Genomic DNA, 25,144 nt, shown 5'->3' on the forward strand with positions numbered 1-25,144 from the left:
GTTCTCACTGCTCTGTTTCTCCGCCCCTGTGACGAAGTCTTTACTTTCTGTTTCCTTCCTCCCAGCTGTTCCTCTTGCGGTTGATTTCCCTGCCTTTAAATCACCCCTCCTCCTATTGTAGGGCGTGGATTATATTTCTCATTTCAGTTGTAGCTCTTTATTGAGTATCTTCACTTGTAGCTATCAGTTCACTGGACCTGTGTTCTGCTGCTGCAAGCACTCCGGATATTGCCAGCTGTCCTTGGATCCGTCTTCTCTGCGGCTGCAGCACCTTCAGCTAAGTGTGCAGACATTGTTGTGTACCTGGTTATTTTCTGACTGGATCTGAGGTGGCCACGGTTCCCTCCATATTCTGAGCAGGGCACCGGTGGCCGTGCCCCTTCCACTATTGTAGGGGTTACAGTGGTCATCAGTCTTAGGTACGCGGGCATGCCTCGTTCCGCCATTTGGATCCGGGCATGTGCTTTAGCAGCATAGGGAGAGCTTTGAGGGTCTGACAGGGGTCACCCTTTATCCTCCCTAGTTTGGGTCCGGTCAGTAGCTCTTTTTACTGTGTATACTCTTGTTGCTCACATACAGCCGTGACAGGCCCTTTCACAGAGCTTATACAATTTGACCCCATACCGGGCACGCTTGCTTGGGATGTATTATTTGAAGCCAAGGCGCCCGGTAAAATGTATTAGGGACTCGTCTACGCAGATGTTTTGCTCAGGGGTATACAAATCTGCAAATTTCTGGTTGAAATGGTCTATGAGGGGCCGAATTTTGTGGAGCCGGTCAAAAGCTGGGTGGCCTCTGGGACGGGAGGTGGTGTTGTCGCTAAAATGCAGGAAACGCAGGATGGTCTCAAATCGTGTCCTAGACATAGCAGCAGAGAACATGGGCATGTGATGAATTGGGTTCGTGGACCAATATGACCGCAATTCATGCTTTTTAGTTAGACCCATGTTGAGGAGAAGGCCCAGAAAAATTTTAAGTTCGGAAACTTGGACTGGTTTCCACCGGAAAGGCTGGGCATAATAGCTTCCCGGGTTTGCGGTTATAAATTGTGTGGCATACCGATTTGTTTCTGCCACGACTAAGTCCAAGAGCTCCGCAGTCAAGAACAGCTCAAAAAATCCCAGGGCCGAACCGATCTGAGCCGTCTCAACCCGAACTCCAGACTGGGCGATGAAAGGGGGAACTACTGGTGCGGCTGAAGTTGGTGACTGCCAATCAGGGTTTGCCAGCACCTCAGGGACTCTAGGGGCTCTACGGGCCTGTCTGTGCGGTGGCTGCGACGGGGTAACTACTGCACGTGCCACCGTACCCAGGGCCGTCTTTAATATTGATTGGACCCTGGGCAAGAATTTACTTGGGCCCCCTGGATCCCCCCCCCCCCCCCCCCCCTGCACTTTGCTGTACTTGCTATACAGCAGCACTTACCTGTCACGTCCAGGGCCTCCAGGTGACGTCTCCTCTCTGTCATCATCTTCTCTGTAGATATTCTCTGTCATCATCTTCTCCACTCGGTCTGGACAACTTCTCTCAGCCGCCTCGTCTCTGCAGAGTGTGACACACAGACATCTTAGCTTCCTCACATTCTATCATTATCCCCCAACTGGAGTCCCCACCGTGTTATCCTGCTGCTTGCTGTACCTCCCCCCCCCCCCCCCCCGGGGGTGTAGCTATAGGGGGTGCAGAGGTAGCAGTCGCTACCGGGCCCAGGAGCATGAAGGGGCCCAAAGACACTTGTGCCGCATAAGAAGACACACAAAGCACTGAGGGAAGGGGGGCCCAAGCTGAACTCTTGCACCGGAGCCCATGAGCCTTTAGTTACGCCCCTCCCCCCCCCCCCCCATACCCCCAAATACTATCCTGAAGAAACATTACTGCCCCCCATAGTAATAGTGCTCCTCATAGTCCCACCAATAGTAATTCCCTTCTAGAATGCCCTCATTAGTAACACTGCCCCAACCGTGATAATGCTCCTCAACAATGCCCCCATTATTAGAAGAGCCCTCCCATATTAATAATACCCTCACAGAGCCCCCAGTAGAAATAAGGCCCCCTATTGTTCCCCCAGTGGTAATAAAGCTCCCTACAGACCCCTCAGTAGTAATAAGGCCCCCATAGTGCGCTTAGTAGAAAAAAGGCGGATGTATAAGACCCTCCTATAGAGCCCCCAGTAGTAATAAGACCACCTATAATGTCCCCTGGATCTGCAGTGCCCCCTGCAGTTATAATCCTCCCTCCACCATACAGTCCCATGTAAATAACATCACCTCCTCCCCAGCCGCCTCCAACGCACAATCCCATGTAAACATCACCCCCTAAGGCTACTAGATCTGACCGTGATCAGTTTTGATCACTTACAGATACTATAAAAGTACAAATGCTGATTAGCGATACGCTAATCAGCGAATAAGGGACTGCGGTGCGGTGGGCTGGGCGCTAACTGATCCCTAAACTACCTAACCAAGGGGCCTAAACTAATCCTAAAACCTAACAGCCAATACTAGTGAATAAAAAAAGTGACAGTTTACACTGATCACTTTTTGTCTTTCACTAAGTGATTGACAGGGGGCGATCAAGGGGTTAATTTGGATGATGGGGGTGATGGAAGGTGATCTGGGGCTAAGGACAGTGTTTGGTGTGTACTCACAGTTCAGTCTGCTCCTCTGCTGGATCCAACCGACGAAAAGGACCAGCAGAGGAGCAGAGAAGCCATATAACAGATCATATTTACTAATATGATCTGTTATATGGCTTGTGATTCGATTTTTTAAAAATCAGCAACCTGCCAGCGACGATCATTGGCTGGCAGGTTGCTGATGCAATTCTCCTCGAACTTTTGCCGGCCCGCGATGCGCATGCGCGGGCCGGCTGTGACCGAAATCTCGCGAGAGGACGCGCCGGCGCGTCCAGGCGGAATGAATCAACCACCTCCAGGACGCGTTGCTGCGTTCGGCGGTCCGGAGGTGGTTAAAGGGGTTCCCTGGAATTAAAAAAAAGGTAAGTACTTAAAGAGGCTCTGTCACCAGGATCAACCCTATTAAACCAGACATACGGCCTGGTAAGGGCACGTCATGCTGATTAAAACTGTACAAATATCCACTTATAGGAGTTGTCAAAACCCAGGGTCCTAGAGGACTAGTATCTGCAATTTACTCACATCTAGTATGCGCAAAGATCAGTACAAATCCCCTTCCAGTAATAGATAAATGGAAATGATTGATATCCACACTCGCAGAAGAGTCCATAACGACTTTATTAGAATCACAATTACATTTGTCACCAGCTGTTAACAACAAAATAGCCCAACTTTTATATGATGCATCAGACATATTTAAAGGGGTTGTCAAACTCATTTTTTTTTAAAGTAGCTTACTCACCATTAGTAGCCAAGGTTATGTTCCCAAGATGTTTTTAGGTAGCTTTGACACTGCTGCATTGCTCCTACAGTCCCCAACAGACTGTTTACATATCTGTTTATGTATGCCATCACTTCCTGCTGCAAAGCATTGTGTGTCCCAGTGCAGCTCAGCAGCAGGCGCTTTCTACAGCGTAAGATCACCTCCCTGCATCCGCCCCCCTCATACATATTCAGCCTCCTGCACATTATTCACTCCTCCATAGATCCGCCCCCTCATACATATTCAGCCTCCTGCACATTATTCACTCCTCCATAGATCCGCCCCCTCATACATATTCAGCCTCCTGGACATTATTCACTCCTCCATAGATCCGCCCCTCTTTTACTTATTCAGCCTCCTGCACATTATTCACTCCTCCATAGATCCGCCCCCTCTTACATATTCAGCCTCCTGCACATTATTCACTCCTCCATAGATCCGCCCCCTCATACATATTCAGCCTCCTGCACATTATTCACTCCTCCATAGATCCGCCCCCCTCATACATATTCAGCCTCCTGCACATTATTCACTTTTCCATAGATCCGCCCCCTCATACATATTCAGCCTCCTGCACATTATTCACTCCTCTATAGATCCGCCCCCCTCATACATATTCAGCCTCCTTTACATTATTCACTCCTCCATAGATCCGCCCCCTCATACATATTCAGCATCCTGCACATTATTCACTCCTCCATAGATCCGCCCCCCTCATACATATTCAGCCTCCTGCACATTATTCACTCTTCCATAGATCCGCCCCCTCATACATATTCAGCCTCCTGCACATTATTCACTCCTCCATAGATCCGCCCCCTCTTATATATTCAGCCTCCTGCACATTATTCACTCCTCCATAGATCCGCCCCCTCATACATATTCAGCCTCCTGCCCATTATTCACTCCTCCATAGATCTGCCCCTCTCATACATATTCAGCCTCCTGGACATTATTCACTCCTCCATAGATCCGCCCCTCTTTTACTTATTCAGCCTCCTGCACATTATTCACTCCTCCATAGATCCGCCCCCTCTTACATATTCAGCCTCCTGCACATTATTCACTCCTCCATAGATCCGCCCCCCTCATACATATTCAGCCTCCTGCACATTATTCACTCTTCCATAGATCCGCCCCCTCATACATATTCAGCCTCCTGCACATTATTCACTCCTCCATAGATCCGCCCCCTCTTATATATTCAGCCTCCTGCACATTATTCACTCCTCCATAGATCCGCCCCCTCATACATATTCAGCCTCCTGCCCATTATTCACTCCTCCATAGATCTGCCCCTCTCATACATATTCAGCCTCCTGCACATTATTCACTCCTCCATAGATCCGCCCCCTCTTACATATTCAGCCTCCTGCACATTATTCACTCCTCCATAGATCCGCCCCCTCATACATATTCAGCCTCCTGCACATTATTCACTCCTCCATAGATCCGCCCCCTCATACATATTCAGCATCCTGCACATTATTTACTCCTCCATAGATCCGCCCCCTCATACATATTCAGCCTCCTGCACATTATTCACTCCTCCATAGATCCGCCCCCCTCTTACATATTCAGCCTCCTGCACATTATTCACTCCTCCATAGATCCGCCCCCCTCATACATATTCAGCCTCCTGCACATTATTCACTCCTCCATAGATCCGCCCCCTCATACATATTCAGCATCCTGCACATTATTTACTCCTCCATAGATCCGCCCCCTCATACATATTCAGCCTCCTGCACATTATTCACTCCTCCATAGATCCGCCCCCTCTTACATATTCAGCCTCCTGCACATTATTCACTCCTCCATAGATCCGCCCCCCTCTTACATATTCAGCCTCCTGCACATTATTCACTCCTCCATAGATCCGCCCCCCTCTTACATATTCAGCCTCCTGCACATTATTCACTCCTCCATAGATCCGCCCCCCTCATACATATTCAGCATCCTGCACATTATTCACTCCTCCATAGATCCGCCCCCCTCATACATATTCAGCCTCCTGCACATTATTCACTCCTCCATAGATCCGCCCCCTCTTACATATTCAGCCTCCTGCACATTATTCACTCCTCCATAGATCCGCCCCCTCATACATATTCAGCCTCCTGCACATTATTCACTCCTCCATAGATCCGCCCCCTCATACATATTCAGCCTCCTGCACATTATTCACTCCTCCATAGATCCGCCCCCTCATACATATTCAGCATCCTGCACATTATTCACTCCTCCATAGATCCGCCCCCTCTTACATATTCAGCCTCCTGCACATTATTCACTCCTCCATAGATCCGCCCCCTTTTACTTATTCAGCCTCCTGCACATTATTCACTCCTCCATAGATCCGCCCCCTCTTACATATTCAGCCTCCTGCACATTATTCACTCCTCCATAGATCCGCCCCCCTCATACATATTCAGCCTCCTTGCACATTATTCACTCCTCCATAGATCCGCCCCCTCATACATATTCAGCCTCCTGCACATTATTCACTCCTCCATAGATCCGCCCCCCTCTTACATATTCAGCCTCCTGCACATTATTCACTCCTCCATAGATCCGCCCCCTTTTACTTATTCAGCCTCCTGCACATTATTCACTCCTCCATAGATCCGCCCCCTCTTACATATTCAGCCTCCTGCACATTATTCACTCCTCCATAGATCCGCCCCCTCTTACATATTCAGCCTCCTGCACATTATTCACTCCTCCATAGATCCGCCCCCATAAACTCCTCCTTGCACATGTCATGTGCTCAGAATGGTCCATCATTTATACTGCATTCCTTTTATGTTTACATTAATCATTACAATAACCAATTTATAGTAATCTATCCAAGCAATGATAAAGTTGTTTTACAATGTCCCCAATTTTGCTCTGCTACACAGATAAGGCTACTTTCACACTTGCGTTTGGTGTGGATCCATCATGGACGGATCCGCATCTATAATACAACCGTCTGCATCTGCTCAGAATGGATCCGTTTGTATTATCTTTACCTTAGCCAATACGGATCCCTCTCGAACACCATTGAAAGTCAATGGAGGACGGATCCTTTTTTTATTGTGCCATATTGTGTCAGTGAAAACGGATCCGTCCCCATTGACTTACATTGTGTGTCAGGACGGATCAGTTTGGCTCAGTTTCGTCAGATGGACACCAAAACGCTGCAAGCTGCCTGCAGAGCGGAATGGTGTCTGATCGTAGGCAAACTGATGCATTCTGAGCGAATCCTTATCTATTCAGAATGCATTAGGGCAAAACTGATCCATTTTGGACGGCTTGTGAGAACCCTGAACGGATCTCAGAAACGGAAACCAAAACGCCAGTGTGAAAGTAGCCTTAGGCTACATGCACACAACAGTTGTTTGTTGCTGTCCGCAAATCGGGAATCGGCAAAAAAAAAAAATGATGCCAGTTTTTTTTTCGTAGGATCCGTTTTTTTCACAGATCCCTTTTAATAAATGCCTATCCTTGTCCGCAAATGAGAAAAAAGTCGGACATACACTATTTTATTATTTTTTCTTATGGAAACCACGGACAATGCAGAACACCTATCATCATTTTTTTACTGACCCATTGAATTGAATGGGTCCCCATCCTATCCGAAAAAAAAAAACAGAACGGACTCCGGAAAAACAACTGTCCACCTTGGCGGATGCATTCAATGGGTCTGCAAATCCGGAGATGCGGAATGGAGCGGAACAGAAGCGCGGAATGTATCACTAAGGCCTATTGCACTCGACTGTAGGGCTTTTTCAGTGTTTTGCGGTCCGTTTTTCACGGATCCGTTGTTCCGTTTTTTGTTTCCGTTGTGTTTCCGTTTTTCCGTATGGCATATACAGTATACAGTAATTACATAGATAAAATTGGGCTGGGCATAACATTTTCAATAGATGGTTCAGCAAAAAACGGAACGGAAATGGAAGACATACGGATGCATTTCCGTATGTGTTCCGTTTTTTTTGCGGACCCATTGACTTGAATGGAGCCACGGAACGTGATTTGCGGGCAATAATAGGACATGTTCTATGTTAAAACGGAACAGAAAAACGGAAATACGGAAACGGAATGCATACGGAGTACATTCCGTTTTTTTTGCGGAACCATTGAAATGAATGGTTCCGTATACGGACCGTATACGGAACGCAAAAAACGGCCAGTAAACGGGAAAAAAAAACGCCCGTGTGCAGGAGGCCTAAGGAAACACTTCCTGGGGTTCCATTCTGTGCCTCAGCACCACAAAAAGATAGAACTTGCTCTATCTTTTTGCGGAACAGATGGATCGTGGACCCATTCAAGTGCAACACGGTGCATTGTGGACCTAGATTTGCGGTCTACAGCACGAGCACGGGTTGCACCAAGTCGTGCAAACAAGGCCTTATGCGGGCAGTTAAGGCCTTATGCGGTTCCTCAAAAATACAAATGCCGTCTGTGTGCCGTCAGAAATTTGTCTAAACAAACGGTCAGTCCATTAGGGCTCATGTACACTGCGGCTGCCCAGCCATGGCCGTATTGTCTCCCACATACAGTGGGTCCACAATACACGTCAAGTGGCCGTGTGTGACACGGATCACGGACCCATTCACTTGAAAGTGTTCGCAATCATGGAGATGCTGTTCTGGTTCTGGCCAAGCTGCCAGTTCGGTTGATGTACTGCTCCAAATTAATTAATGTACGTGCACGGAGAGATCAAATCTGAGACAACCCACAGCACGGGGTTAAAACAGAATCTCTGGTTTATTTTCTGAAAACAACACACAATACATAGGTTTTACGACAGGAAGAAGTGGGAGGGGGGGGTGAAAGATAGAGTATATCTTTTCTATTGGCTACGAACACTATACTTTTCTGTAACCTTGACGGCCAGAGTAAATTCCTCCCCCCTCCCCCCTTGCTCGTGGGAGAAACCGTTACTTCTTCTTTCTTTGTAACCGCTTGCTTGAGCTGAACGGAAACCTCTTTGTAACTGCTTGCTTGAGCTGAACGGAAACCACAAAGAAACACATGATAAAACACAAAGTAAGATTCTAGTTTATAGGTGTTGGCTGAATGCCTGGCCGCCATCTTAGCTAAACATAGTCCTCAACAAGCAAGTATCCATTTTGTATTAATAGTCCATGACAATGCGGTGCAGAAGTACACAGCGGAACCCCGTGGAAGCACTACGGCGTTTCTAGCCATGCCTCCACGCCGAAAAAAAATAATTCATGCAATACTGTTATGTGAAAAAGAGGTATCACGGACCCATTCAAGTTTAAAGGATCTGGATCCGTCCCGGCGTCCGTACGGACGTTGCCCATGCATTGGTGACCTGAAATTGAGGTCACTAGTGCACGGAACGGCACACCTACGTGTGAATGAGCCCTCATAGGAACACCTCTTTTTTTCAGGAAGACGGACAAGAATAGGACATAATATGCTGACAGCATCACACTATAAGGGCCACACTCCCACACCTATCTATAAACATCGCTGACAGCGTCACACTATAAAAGACACGCTCCCACATCTATCCATAAACATCACTGACAGCATCCCAGCATCACACTATAAGGGCCACGCTCCCACATCTATCCATAAACATCACTCACAGCATCACACTATAAGGGCCACGCTCCCACATCTATCCATAAACATCACTCACAGCATCACACTATAAGGGCCACGCTCCCACATCTATCCATAAACATCGTTGACAGCATCACACTATAAGGGCCACGCTCCCACATCTATCCATAAACATCGTTGACAGCATCACACTATAAGGGCCACGCTCCCACATCTATCCATAAACATCGTTGACAGCATCACACTATAAGGGCCACGCTCCCACATCTATCCATAAACATCGTTGACAGTATCACACTATAAAAGCCACACTCCCACATCTATCCATAAACATCGCTGACAGCTTTACACAATAATATCATTTTTGAAACCAAAAAATTGTTTTAGTGTCTCGATAGTCTGAGAGCCTTAGCTTTTTTATTTTTTGACCGATTGTCTTAGTAAGGGTCTGATTTTTTGCGGGATGAAATGACTGTTTGATACGATATTTGGGGTAATCCGCCTTTTTGATAGCTTGGAGTTGCACTTTATGTGATGTTAGGTGGCAAAAAAAAAATGGCTTTCTTGGTACTGTTTTTATTTTATTTGTTTCATGGTGTTCACCGGAGGGGTTAGGTCATGTGATATTTTTACAGAGCTGGTTGTTATGGACGTTGCGATACCTAATATGTCTACTTTTACGAATTTATTTAACTTTTATCTCAATAATAGAATTTGTTTACAAAAAATTATGTTTTAGAGTCTCCATGTTCTAAGAGCAATATATATATATTTTTTGTAAGCAATTTTCTTATATAGGGGCTCTTTTTTGCAGGATGAGGTGACGTTTTTATTGGTACCATTTTGTGGGACATACGCCTTTTTGATCGCTTGCTGTTAAAAATTTGTGATGTAAGGTGAAAAAAAATTGCCTTTTTTACAGTTTTTATTTTATTTTTTGTGGTGTTTATCGGACATGGTGGATCATGTGATATATTTATAGAGCTGGTTATTTCGGACGTGGCAATACCTAATATGTGTAGTTTTTTAATTTATACATTTTTTTAATGGCGTAAAATGAATGGATATGAGAAAAGACAATTTTTATAAAATATTTATATCAATTTTAATTTTTTTATTTATTTTTAATAGAGTTGAGCGAACACCTAGATGTTCGGGTTAGGGGAGTTCGGCCGAAATAAAAAAAAAAGGTCGGGTTCAGGACCCGAACTTGATCCGAACTTGGACCCGAACCCCATTGAAGTCAATGGGGACCCGAACTTCACTTTATTATTTTCCGTTATAACATGGTTATAACGGAAAATAATAGTATTAGCTTTTTAGATCTGAGTTTTCAGGATCGTGAAAACTCAGATCCGACAGTATATTCTAACAGAGGCGTTCACATGGTGATGGGGACGCTTCAAGTTAGAATATACTAAGAACTGTGTACATAACGGCCCCCTGCTGCCTGGCAGCACCCGATCTCTTACAGGGGGCTTTGATCCGCACAATTAACCCCTCAGGTGCCGCACCTGAGGGGTTAATTGTGCGGATCTCAGCCCCCTGTAAGAGATCGGGTGCTGCCAGGCAGCAGGGGCCAGACCCCCCTCCCCCCCCAGTATTAAAATCATTTGTGGCCAGTGCGGCCCCCCCCTATTAAAATCATTGGTGGCCAGTGCGGCCCCCCTCCCTCCCCAGTATTAAAATCATTGGTGGCCAGTGCGGCCCCCCCTCCCTCCCCAGTTTCAAATTCATTGGTGGCCAGTGCGGCCCCCCCCTCCCCAGTATTAAATACATTGGTGGCCAGTGCGGCCCCCCTCCCTCCCCAGTTTCAAATTCATTGGTGGCCAGTGCGGCCTCCCTCCCTCCCCAGTATTAAATTCATTGGTGGCCAGTGCGGCCCCCCTCCCTCCCCAGTTTCAAATTCATTGGTGGCCAGTGCGGCCTCCCACCCCTAATTAAAATCATTGGTGGCAGTGGCCACAGGTTAACAACCCCCCATCATTGGTGGCAGTGGAGCGGCAGTTCCGATCGGAGTCCCAGTTTAATCGCTGGGGCTCCGATCGGTTACCATGGCAGCCAGGACGCTACTGCAGTCCTGGCTGCCATGGTTACTTAGCAATTTTAGAAGCATTAAACTTACCTGCGCTGTCTGTGACCGGCCGGTCGCTCCTCTTACTGGTAAGTGAAAGGTCTGTGCGGCGCATTGCTTATAGCACAGGGGGGGTGGGTGATTTTAATTAGGGGGGGGGGGGAGGCCGCACTGGCCACCAATGGATTTAATACTAGGGAGGGAGGGGGGGGCCGCACTGGCCACCAATCAATTTAATACTGGGGAGGGAGGGGGGTCTGGCCCTGAGGGGTTAATTGTGCGGATCACAGCCCCCTGTAAGAGATCGGGTGCTGCCAGGCAGCAGGCGGCCGTTATGTCCACAGTTCTCAGTATATTCTAACTTGAAGCGTCCCCATCACTATGGGAACGCCTCTGTGTTAGAATATACTGTTGGATCTGAGTTTTCACGATCTAACTCAAATCCGATGGTATATTCTAACATAGAGGCGTTCCCATGGTGATGGGGACGCTTCAAGTTAAAATATACTATCGGATTGGAGAAAACTCAGATCCGATGGTATATTAATATTACCCGAACACCGAACCCGAGCTTTTACAGAAAGGTTCGGGTGCCGACCGCGGCATCTACAGGGTTAAAGACCACAGATCAGTGCCAGCATGGATTTGGGGTGTTGGAGACGAGTGTTAGCTGTAAATTACAGCTAACACTCTCTCTGCAAATGTCAGCGGCTCCAGGGCAGTAGGAGCAGTAGCGGAGGAACATGGGGGCGATCGAGGACAATGGGGGCCCATACATGAGGGGGGATTTATTTGATGACCGGCACTGGGGCACATATGAGGGGGCCTTTTATTTTATATAGGGAACTGAGGGCACTTACTCGCTTTCAGGCAGCGATCTACACTCTGAGTGGAGATTGCAGACTAAAACCAGCATTTTCACAGTACCGCGCTCCAATTGGTTGGTCTGCATAGACCAACCAATTGGAGTGAGCGTGGGCAAGGGACCACTCTGATTGGTCCCTTGTCGGCACCCGGTGACGTCACCGGACTGGAGGGGACGGAGCTTAGCGGGATCTCGGCCAGGCTAGTTACCACCCCTCCAATACTTTTGCATAATTAGCTAGGCTGGCAGTGATGTCACCGGGCTCCCTGAGCAGCGGAAGAGGAAGCTTTCCTCCTCTGCAAGGGACCCGGTACGTCACTGAGTGAAAGAAAACCTTCACTTCCGGCAGAGAATTTATTGGAGCAAAAGGGGGCATTAGAAGTAAGTTCATCAGGTAGGACATGGGTGTTGTTGATGTGTGTGACACTGCAGTACTATAAGACAAAGGTCCCAAATCCCAGACAACCCCTTTAACACCAACTAGGATGTCCACGGCATGCCCACGATGTGGAGAACTGGAAGTGGATTTTTGGCAAAAGATGTGGAACTGCAATCCGATAGCTAAGTTTTGGAAGGAAGTTATTGATTTTCTTTCTTCTTTGTTGCCGGCGCGGGTGGATTGCACCCCTGAGATCTGCTTGCTGGGGATATTGAGTAAAGAAAATTGGGATCACTACAAGACAATATTTTTGAGGGAGGCACTGTTTATGGCAAGGAAATGTATTGCTCTGAGATGGTATAGTCCCAATACACTAACTCTGACCATGTGGAAATCACAAATTAACCAGATCTTACCATATTTAGTACTAGTATTTAAACACCGTAACAAGCCACAAAAATTTGATAGTCTGGGGCCTCTGGTGCGAGTCAACACACACTCCCTCGAGAATGCGACAAGCCCTATGTCGGCTCGGGGTGACGTGGGTCAGATGGTTTAGAGGGGCGGTCTGACTATACTATTTGATGCTATGCTAGACAGAGAACTTAGGGTTTTGGGAAAATGCATTGGCTGATTAGAAATAATGGCAAAATTGTTTCTGTATTTAAGTTTATTATGTACTAAAGAACAAAAGAAATTGAGAATATGAAAATGGCATGCAAGTTTATGTTGTATTTGGCGAGAAGAGTGTTTGCTATCATTGTTAATTTCACTTTTGGCAATGAAAAAGTAAAAAAAAAAAACTGTACCTTTCTTTAGTCTGTACGTTAAAATGCTGCAGAGATATCAGCGTTTTTATTCATATGCAAATGAGCAATTCAAGCACTCAGAGGCGGGGCAGGATATTCTGCGCACTGCTGTGTAACACCCCTTGTGCTCTGCACACGCCCCCCTCCCCTTGATTGACAGGGCAAGACAGCAGGCTGAGGGCAGAGCTATGTCCTGGCTTATACATATCTACTGTATATATGTGTATTATACACACTCTGTACTACAGTTTCACTACACTGAGATCTGCTCAGAAAGCTGATATCTAGATCACTGCTGTATAGACAAAAATATGCACTCTTATGTGGTAATGCTATAGCTTAGAGGTTAAGCAACTGGTTTTGTATGTAAAGATCCCAGGATTGAATCTGAGTAGAGACTTGGAAGTTTTTTTCTTCAGATTTTTTTTTCTTCCACATTTATCCCATAAGAAAAGTCTATGTCCTTATTATATTGAGAATGTTTTTTTTAGAAAGCTAATAAATATTACTGGTTTCTTCATAATCATGTACTGTGTCTATGAATTAAGCAGTAACAGGTTTTAGAAAAAAAACTAAACACTATTCTCAATTTAATGAGGCCTTATTATTGTTATTATTATTATATGATTACATATTATTTATTATAGTATAGTCTTTTAATATGGTTTTAAATAAAAAAATATAATAGAAAAAAATATATACCTCTCCTGGGACTATATAGCTCCTAGGAAGCTATAGCATTACCACATACAGATACATGGTTTTCTATCGTTATAAACTCACACACAGCACAGGTGTCTTCATAATCATACATTGTGCCTATGAATAACTGGATTTTTGTACTTACCGTAAAATCCTTTTCTCGTTGGATGCATTGGGGGACACAGCACAATGGTTATATGCCCAGCTGCCACTAGAAGGCTGACACTAAAAAGAAAAAGTGTTGGCTCCACCCAGATGGGCTATATACCCTCTGCTCAGACACTAAACTAACCAGTTAGTCTGAAAGCAGTAGGAGCATCAAAAAACAGACGAACAGTGAAGCCAACATGTCCTAAACCAGAAAGAGGACCATTATCAAAGGGTCCCGGGAAATCCAGAAAAGCTGAATGAAGAAAAAAACAAGGGTGGGATCTGTGTCCCCCAATGCATCCAACGAGAAAAGGATTTTACAGTAAGTACAAAAATCCAGTTTTTCTCGTGAATGGCATTGGGGGACACAGCACCATGGGACGTCCCAAAGCAGTCCCCGAGGGTGGGAAGAAGCAGCCGTGGGAAGAAGCAGCCATGCGAAGAACCTAGCGCACAGCCACTTGCAGAACCTTGCGACCCAAACTGGCATCAGAAGAGGCCAAGGAATGAATATGGTAGAATCTGGAGAAGGTGTGAACTGAAGCCCAGGTGGCGGTCTTGCAGACCTTAGAAGCAGAGGCTAGATGCCGGACCGCCCATGATGCCCCGACCGCCCTAGTGGAGTGAGCGGTCAACCGGAAGGGGGCTCACGACCCTTCGCCACATAGGCTTCCTTGACAGCTGACCTAATCCAGCGGGAGATGATAGCTTTGGAGGCTTGTAAACCCTTATGTGAGCCCTCAGGGACGACACAGAGAGAGTCAGATTGACGGAAGGACTCCGATAACTGGAGATACAGCCGACGCGCCCGAACCACATCCAGACGGAGAGACCGCTCTCTGGGATGAGAGGGGATGGGACAGAATGAAGGTAGGACAATCTCCTCATTATCTCCTCATTAATGTGGAAGGAAGAAACCTCCTTGGGCAGAAAGGAGGGAACTGGGCGCAGGACAACCTTGTCCCAGTGAAAAAACAAAAAGGGGGACCGACACGAGAGTGCCGCCAGCTCGGAGACTCTGTGAATGGAAGTAATCGCGACTAAAACCGCAACTTTAAAGGAGATATAAGAAAGGGAGACCTCCTTCAAGGGCTTGAAGGGAGAGGACTGAAGGGTATCTAGGACCAAATTTAAATTCCAGGGTTCCACCGGAGAAAGGAAGGAAGGGAGGGACGCGATGAGCCACCCCCTGAAGGAAAGTCTAACCTGGGAAGCCAAGGGCATTCGAAAAAGGACAGACAAGGCCGAGACTTGACCTTTGAGGGAGGCCAGGCGGAGACCCTTCTCAATGCCGGCCTGAAGAAAGGCAAGAATCGTACGGGTGGAAAAAAGGAGAGGGTGCACCTCGCTAGATTTACACCAAGCAAAATAGGCCTTCCAGGTACGATGGTAAATCCTGGCTGACTGGGGTTTGCGTGCATGAAGCATAGTCTGGATGACTGACTCGGCGAGACCGCGGAACCTCAGGACCACGGCCTCAACAGCCACGCCGTTAAATGAAGCCAAGGTAAACTCGGGTGGAATAGCGGACCTTGAGAAAGGAGGTCGAGACGCAGAGGTAACCACCATGGGGCGTTGGCGAGCAGGAAGACTAGGTCTGCCTACCATGCCCTGCGGGGCCAGTCCAGAGCCACTAATATCGCCGGAACCCGATCCATTTTGAGGCGTTTGAGTACCCGAGGAAGAAGTGGAAGGGGAGGGAAGAGATGCAGGAGACTGCGTTGGGACCACGGGAGCACCAAGGCGTCTACCGCCAGATAATGGTAAAAGTCCAGCTCACCTGCATCTGCAGTTTGAAAGGTGCACGGAAGGGATGAGACCCCGATTTAACAAACTTGAAGTAAAAGAAAATCCAGCACCTCGTATCTTTGCTTGACGGTGTTTATTCCACAATCCAAAATGTAAGCGGTAACGGAACCTTCAAAGTACAAGCCCCAATGCTGTCTACATGTTTCGAACCAGATGGTTCTTAATCATGACCTCCACCATCTGGTTCGAAACATGTAGACAGCATTGGGGCTTGTACTTTGAAGGTTCCGTTACCGCTTACATTTTGGATTGTGGAATAAACACCGTCAAGCAAAGATACGAGGTGCTGGATTTTCTTTTACTTCAAGTCTACCGCCAGAGCCTGAGGATCCTGAGACCTGGCGACGTAAAGCGGGAGCGTGTGATTCAGACGGGAGGCGAAGAGATCCACGTCTGGGATTCCCCAACGCTAGCAGAGCTGTTGAAACGCCTCTGGATGGAGAGATCACTCGCCCGGGTCGAGGCGCTGGCAACTGAGGAAGTCAGCTGCCCAATTGTTGACCCTGGGGATGTAGACCGCGGAGAGAGCGGAAACGTGTCCCTCTGCCCACCGCAGGATGCAAAAGGCTGCCCCCCTGGTGGTTCAAATAAGCCACCGCAGTGGAGTTGTCCGTCTGAATCCGGACAGGATGACCGCGGAGGAGTGGAGTCCAACAGGACAGGGCTAGGTAAATGGCTCTGAGATCCAGAATATTAATCTGTAGGGAGCTCTCCCATATCAACCACTAACCCTGGGCAGTGAGAGACCCGAAGACTGCCCCCCAACCTGCCAGGCTGGCATCTGTGGAGATCACCTGCCAACAGAGGGGAAAGAAGGATCTGCAGAGGGAGGCGGTTAGCGGGTTCAGCCACCAGCGGACCTGAGGGGACAGGCGGATCGGGCAATCGAGACCTGACGGTGACTTGTTCCACCGGGCAAGGATAGAGAGCTGAAGGGACCGGGTGTTGAATTGGGTGTAAGGAATTGCCTCGAAGAAGGCAACCATCCGGCCCAGGACGCGCATGATGGACAGAGGAGACGGCTCGCGAAGGCGAGCCACCCCTGACTAGAGAGCCACTTCCTTGTCCTGAGGAAGGAACACTTGGCCAAGGTGAGTGTTGAGGACCATGCCTAGGAATTCCATCCTCTGGCTGGGAACAAGGGAGGACTTGGAGTGATTCACCAGCCAGCCGAACTGGGACAGCACAGACAGGGTGATGTGGAGGCTGGACAGGTTGTCCTCCCGAGACGGAGCTTTCACCAGAAGATCGTCCAGGTAGGGTATTATGGCAACTCCCCTGGCATGGAGAAGTGCGACAAGGGGAGCCAACACCTTGGTAAAGACCCTTGGGGCGGACGCCAGGCCGAAGGGCAATGCCACAAATTGAAAATGCAGAGAACCTACCACGAAGGTACCTCTGATGAGACTGAGCTATGGGGACATGCAGGTAGGCGTCTCGGATGTCGATGGACGACAGAAACTCGCCCACCTCGAGGGAAGCAATCACTGACCAGTGGGACTCCATGCGAAAGTGGCGGACATGGACAAAGTAATTGAGCGCCTTCAGATCCAAAATGGGACGAAAGGAAGTAGGAACCGTCCTTCTTGGGAACTGTTAAGAGGTTCAAGGAAAACCCCTGAAAACGTTCCGAGGTCGGGACGGGAACAATCATTTTGTGCGCGTGAAATTAATGAATGGCCTGAAAAAAGGCGGCCGTACGGGAGGGGGACCTGGGTGGTGTCGACTGAAAGAACCGACCCGTGGGAAGGGCGGAGAATTCTATCTTGTATCCAGATGACACAACCACCATTACCCAGGCATCGTCGACGCTTGCGCTCCATTACTCCTGAAAGGAGAGCAACTGACCCCCCACTGGAGGGGGCAACTTGAGCGGGGAAAACCCGTCATGCAGATAGCTGCTTTGCAGACTGGGGTTTAGAAGGCTTAGGGCGGGCGTGCCAGGATGGCTTGGCCTTGAAGGAAGGCCAAACCGTCTTTTTGTCCTGACGGGAAGAGGAATCCCGAAAGGAGCGAAAGTGCTGAGATCGCGATGCAGACGTAAGACGGCAGCGGCAGGGACGGTTCTGGGGCAGGAGAGAACTTTTCCCACCCGTGGCCTCAGAGATAAGCTCCTCCAAAGGAGAGAGATATGAGCGCCTTTTTGGAGGCGGTATCCGCTGCCCAGGCACAAAGTCAAATAGTGCGGCGGATGGCCACAGAATTGGCAGCCGCCCTTCTAGAGCGGCGTGCCGATTCCAGGGAAGCATCACAAAGGTACAGGGATGCCTGGAGAAGATGAGAAGCAAGGAGATGGAGCTCCTCCTGAGTAGAATCCTGTGGTAAGGACCGAACAAGCTGTTTGGCCCATACCACACAGGCCTTAGCCACCCATGACGCAGCAAAGGCAGGACGGATAGCGGAACCCGCTGTGACAAATGCAGACTTGGACAATGAGTCTATCTTCTTGTCGAACAGATCAGACAAGGAGGCCGTGTCGGCCAAAGGAAGGGTGGTATAGCCTTTGCAAGTCGGGCCACTTGTGTGTCTGCCTGAGGAGGGACAGACCACATAGTAATGGACTCCTCGGAAAAGGGAAAGAGGACGTCCGAGCTCTTGGCGGGCTGAAGACGCCTATCCAGATGACGCCACTCCTTGGCCAGGAGCGCGTCCAGATCCGCATGTTTAGGGAAAACCAAAGTGGGGCGCCTGGAACGGCGGATTCCTGAGCCGAAGAGAAGGGGTCTTCCTGCACGTGGAGAGCATCCCTAACTGCCCTGATGAGATCCTGCATGGCTGCAGACAGGACTGTGCTCTGCTCCGATCCGGAATCTGAGTCAGAGGTGTCCCCCGAGGCGAGTAAGGCGCGTCAGGGTGAGGATTCGTCGCCAGCCTCAGACATGTCCTGGGAGTGACCCGAGGATGAGCGGGATATGGTTTTGACAACCCGAGGTCGTTTGCAGGACCTGGTGTCTGAACGGGAGCGTGCCCCTCCCGATGAGGAGTCCCTGGGAGGGACCGAGGCGGCTGCAATTTGGGCAGGCAAGCGGTCCAGTGACTCAACCATGGATTGGGAGAGTTGGGCAAGGTTCCCTATGGTATGGGACAGTGAGGCAGCCCATTCAGGAGGAACCGACCCAGAACGGTGGTCAGGGCGTCCTGAGAGGGTCTGGGGGCAAGGCACTGCGCACAAACCGGCTCAGGGATGGGAGTCTTCTCTGGAAGAGGACATGAGGACTGATTGGGAGCCTGAAAAAAGGAAAAGCAGCCAGCCAGAGGCTGTCCTGAAAGGGAAGATGCGGCCTAGTCCCTGGCAGAAGCTGAGGACTAAAGTAGAAGAGGGCCCGGGAGACTGAGCACCAGGGGCCCAAGAGGCAGAAGGTGGCCAGGGATGATGCTAATAAAGAGGGGGGGAACAAGGGCCCCCACAATGTGGAGAGAAGACCCCCCCAGGAGAGACAAGGGGGAAGGGGACAGGGAAACCTGACAGGCCCCCTGAATAAGGACTCCCACCCCAAGACCATGTGGCAGGGATGCAGGGGAAAGGTGGGGAGATACTCGCCGTCCGGCATCTTTAGGCGCCGCAGGGTCACCCCTTCGGCAAACTCGTCACAGATGTGGGATTGCCGGATGCAGTAAAGGGGAACTGGGTGACTGGCGAGGTACTCAGAGTACGTGCCCACAGGGGGTGCAACTAAAGTGGATACCTACTATGGAGCCCCATCCTGCAGCAGGCCGAGACCTGCAGAAGAGATGAAAAAGAATAAAATAAAAAACAAAAAATAAAAAGCAGGAAGACCTGCAAAAAAACAGAGCAGGTCATGTCTGCCTCCTTACGGACACTAGATCAAACTAGTTAGTTTAGTGTCTGAGCTGAGGGTATAGCCCATCTGGGTGGAGCCAACACTTTTTCTTTCTAATGTCAGCCTCTTAGTGGCAGCTGGGCATATACCCATGGTGCTGTGTCCCCCAATGTCATTCACGAGAAACAGTGGTATTATGTATATCAGCTTTCTGAGCAGATCTCAGTGTGGTGGAGCTATAGTGCAGAGAGTGTATAATACACATATATACAGTAGATATGTATAAGCCAGGACATAGCTCTGCCCTCAGCCTGATGTCTAGTCCTGCCAATCAAGGGGAGGGGGGCGTGTGCAGAGCACAGGGGGTGTTACACAGCAGTGCTCAGAATATTCAGCCCCGCCTTTGAGTGCTCGAATTGCTCATTTGCATATGAATAAAAACGCTGATCTCTTTGCAGCCTTTTAACGTACAGACTAAAGAAAGGTATGGTTTTAATCAGCATGATCTGCCCTACCAGGCGGTATGACTGGTTTAATAGGGTTGATCCTGGTGACAGAGCTGTTTTAAATATTACTTTATTGTAAATATATTCCCAAATACCTTTCATTAGTTATAATGTTTTTTTTTTGTCTAGGGAGCAATCAAGAGAAATTAAATGGCCGCCATCCTATTATTACACACAAAACCCATCCTAATAACAGAGGATAAGTTACTTCAGAACACTGCGCTAAAGATCTGCCTTATCCTCCTCCTCTGCTCTACTTGTCAGGGATTATGATCCTGACTACAGCTGATAAGATCTTTAGCTGAATCTCTGTGGGAATGGAGGTCATAAGGAGACATGAGGTACAGAGAGGATGAACTATGGTAATAGAGACTGCATACAAGTGCTGCTTCTCAGACCCCCACCCTCCTGTACTTCGTTTCCTCATGAACTCTATTCCTACAGAGTTTGAGCTGAAGATCTTACCCTCTGTATTCAGGGTCATAATCCCTGACAAGCAGAGCAGAAAGGAGGATGAGGCAGCTCTTTAGCTCAGTGCTGTGAAGTAACTTGTCCTGCTGTGTGATTAGGATGGGTTGTGTGTGTACTAATAGGATGGCGGCCATTTTATTTCTCCTAAAGTTTTCTCTATAGACAAAATGAGCCATTATAACTAATGAAAGGTATTTGGAAATATATTTATAATAAACTAATAATAATTTTTTTGCTCATGTTGATCCTAAACATCATCTGTGGAAAAAATAAAATAAAAACTCCTATCCTCATGGTACTATATGTGACTTCTCTCCTCTAAATCTCAAGTAGTCCTAGTGTGCCCTTAACTTTTGCTTCCAGATACCACTTGGTTTGCACAAAAGGGGACATCAATTCCTTGATTTCCTCTCTCGTCGAAATATGCTCAACCAGTTTCCTCCACTTTTTTATGAATTTTGCCACTGCCTTCCCCTTACTTTTACCAGCTTCCAGCCTTTCCAAATAAAGTATCTTTTTTTTACCAGACCCACAACTTCTTCCTTTGTAGGATATGTGCTAGTCAGCCAATGACGCAATAAACACTTTTTTACTGCCATGAGGACAATATTTATCCCTGGTTCCGCAACCCCTTTCCCCTGGGAGTCATCTTGTCTCACCGGGATATATTTAAATATACATTGCTGGGGTTCTGCCTTTACCTCTACATCCCAAACCTCCCTGATAAAGGAAATTATTTCTTCCCACAATGGCTTGATATGTGAGCAACTCCACAATCCATGTAAGAGATCTGCTTTTGGCTGTGAGCATTTAGGGCACTCTCTAAGATAGTGAGCCGGGGCATTAGAGTTTGAAAGGTTGAAAGCATATGTTGCTTTATGTAAGGCTACTTTCACACTAGCGTTCGGGGCTCCGCTTGTGAGCTCCGTTTGAAGGGGCTCACAAGCGGCCCCGAACGCATCCGTACTGCCCCAATGCATTCTGAGTGGATGCGGATCCGCTCAGAATGCATCAGTCTGGCAGTGTTCAGCCTCTGCTCCACTCTGCAAGCAGACACCCGAACGCTGCTTGCAACATTCGGGTGTCCGCCTGGCCGTGCGGAGGCAAACGGATCCGTCCAGACTTACAATGTAAGTCAATGGGGACGGATCCGTTTGAAGATGACACAATATGGCTCAATTTTCAAACGGATCCGTCCCCATTGACTTTCAATGTAAAGTCTGGACGGATCCGTCTGAAGCTACTTTCACACTTAGAATTTTTTCTAAACTATAATGCAGACGGATCCGTTCTGAACGGATCCAAACGTCTGCATTATAGGAGAGGATCCGTCTGTGCAGACACCAGACGGATCCTCTCTAAACGCAAGTGTGAAAGTAGCCTAAGATTCTCAATTGCGATTCTCGCCACTGTTCGCTTTGGATTGCCTTTCTAATATATTCTAAACTCTCTCTCATTTTGAGGGCTAGATCTGCAACCTTGATGTCTTTTTCCCAATGTGCAAATACCTTTTTAACCAAGCCTATAGAGCTCGTATTTCGGATACGTCTATATAGGTCAGCAAGTGAAGTCGTGCCCCCATCTCTCCCCAGAAGAGCTGCAAACCAGGTCAATCTATCAGCGTCACCCATAGAGGTCGATTGGGGTTTGCAATAAGCTGTAAGCTGATAGATTTGGTAATGAATGCGTAGCGGCAAGTTGGTATTTGCTCATTAATTGTTCCCATGACATCAGTTTGTGGTCCGAGTCTACTATTATGTCATTTAGTGTGCGGATGCCTTTCTCCCTCCATTTTTTGTACATCTTGTTCTCTCTACCCTGTGAAAAGGCAGGGAGAAGACCACAGGGGCATCTGGGGTGATAAATAAATTTCCACGCCATTATGGTATCTCTGAGAAGAATGGATTGTTTAACTTCGCCTGGAAGATCTTTAAGCCTGGTGTGTATAAGGGCTACTAAATCCCACGGTAGCGCTAATTCTTGCTCAACCCTACCAGCTGAGAAATAAGTTGTGTTCCAGACCCAATCTCTTACATGAATATTTAATTAGTTTAATTTTCTTAATTACTGGAGAACCCCTTTAAGGCCAAGCACCCTGGTCAGCTCATTTTATTGTACTCTCTATGATTCTTTCTGGAGCAAGCATGCCAAGTTTACTCTCAGCTGGATGAAAATATGTTGAGGCTCCAAGCTAAATATGTCCTTCCTTTTTTTTTGTAGATTGAGAAAAGAGAATAGATCAGAAGAATGAAGTTGAGTGTTAAAGGGGTTATTCAAGTTCTCAAACAGCCCCCCCCATTGGCCAGGCCCCTCACAGGTAATATACTTACCCCGATCCCAGTGCTGCTCCAGGTCCTGGCACCACCGCTGCTGCTTCTTCCTGTACACAGATGAAAACATTCGGTGTCAGGGGGAGCAGCCAATGGTAGGTGGGGACGGGGGCGAGCCTCCCTAGCATCGTGGGTGACGCTAGGGAGGCTCGTCAGAGGATGTTATTATCTGTGCACAGGGAGAAGCAGCATCGGCGGTGCTGGGACCTGGAGCGGGGTAAGTATATTACCTGTGAGGGGCCCGGCACAAGGGGGGGGGGGGTTGTTTGAGAACTTGGATAACCCCTTTAATAAGTGACAGAAAATGCTCTACATTTCTGAAATAAACTATGCGCTACAAAGCAAAACACCTAATGCCATACTAGTGGCATACAAATTATTTCATAGATTGGGCACTAGACACATAAGTTGTGGACTTTCCGTGGGAAATATTGTTCATATAATAGGAAATATGTTTATGTATTACATGCTTCTGCAAAAAAAAATGTATTGAATGGTGATTTCTACCGTATTCTAGCCTAATGGCTGCTGTTGAAATCCAGCATGCCTGATCCTTAAAGGGAACCTGTCACCAGTTTTATGGTGTCCTAACTAAGGGCAACATAAATAAGTGACTGATTCTCTTAGCACAATGCTGGGTCACTTTCTTTAATTGACCCAGTCAATCTGCCAACATCTTGTATTGAAAAGCTCCAGCTGATAATTATGAGTCATGAATATTCATGAGCTCCTGACTCTCCCCGCCCACCTGCTGCTGAATGACAGTTTGTTTCCATATGAACCAGCAGCAGGTGGGCAGGGGAGTGGCTATAGCTCTGAATTAAATATACGCTGGACTCAATGACATCACGCTGGACTCAAATCAGCTCATTAGCATGCGGCATCTTTGTGTGTTTATTATGAGGTAACCATCTGTCACACCAGTAAGTGAATACATCTAAGGCACTTTTTAGTAGTTAAAGAGGACCTTTCACCGATTCTTACCCTATGAACTAACTATACAGATAGGTAGAGCGGCACCCGGGGATCTCACTGCACTTACTATTATCCCCGGGCGCCGCTCCGTTCTCCCACTATGCCCTCCGGTATCTCCGCTCACTAAGTTATAGTAGGCGGAGATACCAGTCCCTAAGTTATGGTAGGCGGAGTCTGCCCTAGCGCTGGCCAATCGCAGCGCAGAGCTCACAGCCTGGGAGGTTATTTTCTCCCAGGCTGTGAGCTCTGCAGTGCGATTGGCCAGCGCTAGGGCAGACTCCGCCTACCATAACTTAGGGAACGGAGATACCGGAGGGCATAGCAGGAGAACGGAGCGGCGCCCGGGGATAATAGTAAGTGCAGAGAGATCCCCGGGCGCCGCTCTACCTATCTGTATAGTTAGTTCATAGGGTAAGAATCGGTGAAAGGTCCTCTTTAATGATTGTATATAATTAGTTAGATTATAATCAAATATCCCTTTAAGTCCTCAAGAGAGATAACCTACTGCCAGTGGTGTTTTGCAGCAGGTTTTTCCCCTTTGAATCGGGGGTTATAAGGGATAACATTCAGCCGACAGCTATCTGACGTGTATAGCCACCTACTTTGTCATCCATATATCAGTTTCACTGAGGTGTCAAAAAGCATTTGTTTTAAGCTAGTGTTCATCAGTGCACGGTTTTGTATTATTTAAGATGATCTCAGCCAAAAGACTGTGGAAAACAATGAGCAGAGGGAAGAGAGAATTCATCTAAAACAGGAAGGTGCTTATCTGCAGGCTGAGCTGGTCTTTGCAGGTGAGTACTATTTCATTATTTAGCATGTTCAGCTTATGTAGTATTATTTAGCTTGTTCAGATGTGTCAACTGGCAAACTAATTTGCAGTCCCCAATGCACGGGCATCATCCGTGCGGCTGCCACAGACTGATGCAGAGTGCAGACCCATTCAACTTGAATGGGTTTGTGATCCATCCGCACGGCAAAAAATAGAGAAACTACGGAGTGCTTCCGTGGGATTCCATGCCGCTGCGCACCTTCAGGATTGCTTGAATGGGTCCGCATCCGTGATGCAGTGCCAAAACAGCCGGGGCCTGTATTTTGCAGAACCGCTGTTTGCAAAGAGAAATATGGGCCAGGCTGGCACACGGTCGTGTGCATGAGGCTAAGGGTCAGGTTTCCTGATGCAGTTATGGAAGCCAACATCAAGAGTAAATCATAAAAGCAGAGAAAGTATTAAGGACAGATACAACTGCTGCTCTTTTTTATTTTTTTATTCTCTCCTGGTTTGAATCCCAAAACGACAGCAGGAAACTT

General features: G+C 47.8%; 1 protein-coding gene across 2 annotated transcripts in view; it reads left to right on the plus strand.

The window, feature by feature from the left end:
• The window catches only part of CCDC62 (coiled-coil domain containing 62), a 58,108-nt gene that overhangs the window by 20,547 nt on the left and 12,417 nt on the right, over positions 1 to 25,144 (plus strand). For both annotated transcript variants that reach the window (XM_040416172.1, XM_040416173.1), the window contains one exon: positions 24,526 to 24,627. In XM_040416172.1, the coding sequence (XP_040272106.1) occupies positions 24,526 to 24,627 (102 nt within the window). The remainder of the gene's footprint in view (positions 1 to 24,525; positions 24,628 to 25,144) is intronic.

This window comes from Bufo bufo, chromosome 2 (genome assembly GCF_905171765.1).
Source record: "Bufo bufo chromosome 2, aBufBuf1.1, whole genome shotgun sequence".
Lineage (NCBI taxonomy): Eukaryota > Metazoa > Chordata > Amphibia > Anura > Bufonidae > Bufo > Bufo bufo.